Raw genomic sequence first — 4923 nt, forward strand, 5'->3', positions numbered from 1 at the left:
TGGTCATAACTTTTTCGTTCAAATTAATTCAGTTGCTGTTCTTCGCTTCCAATTAATCGTTAACTATGTTCTTTCTTTCTTTCTTTTTATTTTTCTTTTCTTTCTTTCTTATAGATTTATTTACTTAGCATTCTACTTTTCCTTTTGTGCAGACGGCGATAGCCGCTTGACTGGCAATGATGCTATGAAAATTTTCGCCATGTCCAATTTGTCTAGGCCTGAACTCAAGCAGGTATATTCTGTTATGTGTCTGGATGGGGAATTATTGTACGCACATAGTAGGTAGGTGATGTGGATGAATAATTTAATATCGATTATGGAAAGGACCTTCTCTCTCTCTCTCGGAGGAAAAATGTTAAATGTGCGATTGGTCTACTGCTTAAGAAATATTATTAGTATAGTCGATTTGGAGTTTTTTTTAATTGTTTTGGTTATTGGTTTAGTAAGTGAGTCGAAGTGCTAGATTTATGAAATCTGATGTACCTGTATCTGCGTTTTAATTTTATGCACTCCAAAGTGGAAATTGTCAATGTCAAAGGCAGTTTTGATATATTCATCTACCAGCGGAAAACTCTAATTGCCGTTAGGAGATGAAATTGAATTACTAAGACATTGAAGGATTTTACCTTCGAAATTTTTGTTATCTCTCTTTTGCTGTTTACCTTTATTGCATTGATCATCGTCCTTACCAGGGTTTTAGAGCCATAGCGAGCCATATTTCTTTTCAATTGCTGGACTTATGGATTATCCGTTCTCTAGTTTGTTTGACCATTGTGATTGCTACCACAGTTGGTAATTTGCTCTTGAAACATGTTTGTTAGCGTATTTGAAGTGGCAGAGGAGTTTGAATTGAACTCCAGATATGTTGAATCCACAATTTCTTATGGTAAGTGACCTATTATTTTATGTCTTTATTTTTACCCTTGGCATCAATCTCCAGCTTTTTAGTTGTTTCTATGGTTTTGGTTTGGGCTGTATTATCGGTTTTTATGTCTGGTTGTAGTATTGTCCAAATCTGTTTTGATTTATATTGAATTAGTAATGTCTTTAAGATAAATATGCCTCTTTAACGCTGTTATTCTACTCATCCTTGTACTAATGTCTTTGTAATTTCAAATATAAGTTGTCTTGGGAACATTGTTGGCTGCTTTGGTCCCTGTTCTGGGCTTTAATCCGGTCATGGCATCCGAGCATTTTGCTTCATTTTTGGTTAGTTCCAACTGGCTGGTTTTTCTGCCATTCTTGCTTTCTCATTCGCTATTACTGTAGTCAGGGATTCGCTTTTACTTTTTTTATGCTTCTCAATCTTTTTAAATTTATGCCTTATGTTGCTCTTAATCTCTAATTTTACTTTTCCATTCTTGGGCATGTACAGGTGTTTATTATTATTCATGTTGTAGCTCTTGTTTACTATATTAAAGGGATTCTGTCACTAAGAATGTTAAAAGTGGCTGTTACGCTTGTGTTTTCAGTTGGCCTGTAAGTGCCTTTACTTGTAGTTTGTAAAGAAATTTGCTTGTTATATTGTGTAAGTAGTAGCTAAGAGTTTCATAAAAATTTTTTGGTTGACTTAATTACTTGTCATTCAAATTTCAGGGTAATTTGCTGTGCCATGGTGACTGTACTTATAGCATTAGTAGCCTCCAGCCCAACTAAGGGTTGGAGTGGGCGTAGTCTAAGTCTGCTTGATCCGTGAGTCTCTTCTGTCTGTCGAATTCTAGTTGCGAGTTCATGATTTGCTTGGAATCTATCTAAGTAGTTTCAAGGCAAAAGAAGTAACCAAACTTGAAATTTGATGCTTTAACTTTATACATATAGTTCTCTCTAGTGGAGTGGCTACTCATATCCAATCTATCTTGTTTGCAATTGCAGGCATGCTTTTTGCCACTTTCTGATGCAAGCTCCTTTAGCATCCTTTACATAGTTACATTAGTATATTTTTCAGGTGTCATGGTGAGATTAATTTGAAATATGTAAGCTTAATACTATTCTCTCTTGGCTTCCACTATGTTGAGCAACGTTCTCTTTTGCTGTTACAGGTGCCACTAATGCTTGTACTTGGTCCAGCAGTATGCAAAATGCCTGGAATTTCTCTTTCAGGAGCTTTTGATGTTCTTACTCATTCGCTCCAATTTCAGTTGCCTAGTACATCAGAAATTTTTACATCTGATTAGAGAAGGTCTTTGGTTTTACTTGTTGAAGCATCTGTCATTGCTATATTTTTACTAGTTTTGTTGGTTGCGTTCTATGTGGTATGTATGCTTAATTTGGTCTAGTAAAAGAGGAATTCTTTTATCTTTTTGTTTGTTACTAGTTTGCTGCTCATGATTGAGAAAAACCCAATTGTAGCTGTTATGAATGTGGTAGCATTTTTTCCCATAATAAAAAGGTCTTGTCAATGTAATATTTAGACCTTTCTTTTAGTCGTGCCATTCTGAATTACACATTTTTTGCAAATTTAACTCCAAATACTGTAATATAACCTGTGAGTGCTTTCTGAAAAGTTCGCAAAAAGATTGAGATGAAAGCAACACTTAAAAGTTTGGTTGTACTTTTTGGTCCTTATGCTGGATTTCCATGTTGTTCTTTGGCTTCCTGGTTGAGCTCTTCACTATTTACAGATGATTTTTCATGTAGGTTCATTGTGTCTGGGCAGCAGCAGAAGCATGTTCAATACCCTTCATAGTGCTAACAAGTCAATCTCATGATGGCCTTCGCATTTTTTATGACTTCAAAGAGGCCTATGCATGGTTGAGCCATAACACAGATGTAGATCATAAAGTGAGTTGTCATTCTTTCCACAATATATATCTTTGCAAATTTTAGTAATTTTTGTTGCACCTAGTGTATAGAATCCACACAAACCAAAGCCATGAATAGAAATTCAAATGGAAATATGAACCAGTGCCACAAGGCAAGCTGGATGAAGTTAGCTATTGGAAGAAAGAGAAGACCTTCTGTACATAAGGCTGAAATCTGCAATTGGCAATGCTGTTATATTGCATCTCTGTTTTCCTCTTGAAGTATAAGCCTTTGAATAAGGAAGGGTTTTGATGTATGCTTGGTGAATTGAAACTAGTATCTTAGTGAGACCTTAAGCACTTGAGGATGATTTATTGGAAAAACAATTGGTCAAGTTAAATGGAGTTCCTGGAAATAGTTGATAGTATTGGATTCTTTTCTACAAAACAGAGTGTTAGCTTGTATTGAGTGCACTAACAAAGCACATGCGCATTCTTATTATTCAGGTTATTATTGAGTGCACTAACATAGCTTGACTGATTTTTTTTTTTACTTAAGTTCACAGTAGTTGGATATGCTGAAACTCTAAAGAAAAGTTTATTTTCAATGCAGTCTAACTTCATATTTTGATCATGAGAAGACTGATGCTCGTGCTGCAAGAGATGCTCAAAATCTGACCACAGCTGTGTAGTCTATGCTTTAGTGGCAAAATCTAGTATTCTATCTTTTGGGAAGGATATGTATTGGCCATTAGAACTTACAACTGATTATGTGGGATTACTATATTCCCAACATTTGTGGTTCACTTCTGTTTTGACTAATTTGGAGATGTGTTATGGCCAAATATATGAATTTGTGGCATATATTCTATGTTGGTTTTGCCTTTTGTCATATTGAATGTTTTGTTATATTTGTTGAAAATGGCATGGCAATACTATATTTGTATCGGTTAATTTCAACTCCTTTAGAAAAAATTCAGTGACAACCTCCCCAAAAGATGTCACTCTTAGCCAAATTTAATTTTTTTGGCTATAACTATCAGAACGAGAGCCATGGCAATGTTATATTTGGAATGAACAATTGCAGCTGTTGGAGACAAATTTGTAAGTGACGACCATTCTTGTCACAGAATACTAGGAGTGAGAGTGACAAGTTCAAGTCGTCACTGTGCAGGTCCACATTTGTGACGACTTTTGCTATCTTTTATGACAAAAAAATTTTTGCAACAGTGACAAGAAATGTCGTCACAGAAAACTATTCATTAGTGACGACTTATTCTTCGTCATTAAATATTAATATTTAGTGACGACTTTATATAGGTTGTCACAGGTACCTATTTGTGACATAGAATTAGTGACAACGATGTGACAATGGAAAAAGTCGTCACTATATTCATATAATGACGACTTTTGGATTTTTAGTGATGACTTTGTATTGTCACAAAAGGCCAAATTTCTTGTAGTGAGGATTGAGAATCTTTGTTTATTCGATCTTTATACTCCCTTTTGGGATGGCAATATATATAAATTTCGCTTTAAGTTTGGATCGCTGCCCTATTTATTCTTGTGATTTATTCCGATTTTAATTGAGGACTGTAGTGAACAACTGAGTCCCGGCGAGAGTTGGGTAGGCGACCCGCCGAACCTTGGGGTACGCCCTAGGGGGAGGTGGGGCCGTCACAACTTCTATCCATGATAAGTTGCATTAATGCATGCTTATAAAACTATACACATAAGAATAAAAAAAATTATACATTATTTAAAAGATTTTGAATCTAGTTAATTTTTAAACCAAAATCAAAACTTCAAAGCTGCCATCAAATTAAGTTACCAAATTACAAATATAAATTACTCTACTCTGACTGTATAGTTAGATATGCACCATATGTTATGCATGCAAATAAAATCAGCATTCACATAAAGTGTAGTATATCTTTCCTTCTTTGGATATGGTTACTTTTCCTTTCTACTGAAATTTCTTTCTTTGCTTCCTAAATTTGGTATTTTTCTTTTGAATGATTTTCTACATATTTCTTTCTTTAACTTTTTGTTCATAAACTTCTCATTTGATAATTAGTCTTTTCCATTATCCATGTTTATTTTTTATGTTTTGCTCTTCTTTTTTTTCACATTTTTGATGAATTCTTTTGGGTTAGTGTTGTTATTTTCTCATTTTCTTGAA

At 34.5% G+C, this 4923-nt stretch overlaps 1 protein-coding gene across 10 annotated transcripts; it reads left to right on the forward strand.

Annotated features, from left to right (window-relative positions):
• The first annotated feature begins 143 nt into the window (after positions 1-143).
• Positions 144-3633, forward strand: LOC113777404 (dolichyl-diphosphooligosaccharide--protein glycosyltransferase subunit STT3A-like). Of its 10 annotated transcripts, XR_003469155.1 has the most exons (8): positions 150-232; positions 822-886; positions 1124-1479; positions 1597-1692; positions 1873-1953; positions 2040-2179; positions 2638-2781; positions 3355-3633. XR_003469155.1 is itself a non-coding variant. In XM_027322453.1 (6 exons), the coding sequence occupies exons 1-4, from the start codon at positions 811-813 to the stop codon at positions 2172-2174; spliced, it is 378 nt and encodes a 125-aa protein (XP_027178254.1). In that variant the 5' UTR covers positions 157-810; the 3' UTR covers positions 2175-2179; positions 2638-2781; positions 3355-3633. The 10 variants fall into 10 exon arrangements, 1 of the variants encoding a protein (XP_027178254.1); XR_003469153.1 differs by having other exon boundaries at positions 144-232; positions 790-1479; XR_003469154.1 differs by having other exon boundaries at positions 822-1479.
• The last annotated feature ends 1290 nt before the right edge of the window (positions 3634-4923 follow it).

The sequence above is a fragment of the Coffea eugenioides genome, chromosome 7, assembly GCF_003713205.1.
Source record: "Coffea eugenioides isolate CCC68of chromosome 7, Ceug_1.0, whole genome shotgun sequence".
NCBI lineage: Eukaryota > Viridiplantae > Streptophyta > Magnoliopsida > Gentianales > Rubiaceae > Coffea > Coffea eugenioides.

Bases quoted from the DNA above. Each gene is read 5' to 3' on its own strand.
- LOC113777404 (XM_027322453.1), top strand. From the start codon at position 811: ATGTTTGTTAGCGTATTTGAAGTGGCAGAGGAGTTTGAATTGAACTCC. The intron at 1,210-1,872 runs GTTAGTTCCAAC...TTGCAATTGCAG, and splicing joins AGCATTTTGCTTCATTTTTG to GCATGCTTTTTGCCACTTTC. The intron at 1,954-2,039 runs GTGAGATTAATT...TTGCTGTTACAG, and splicing joins TATATTTTTCAGGTGTCATG to GTGCCACTAATGCTTGTACT.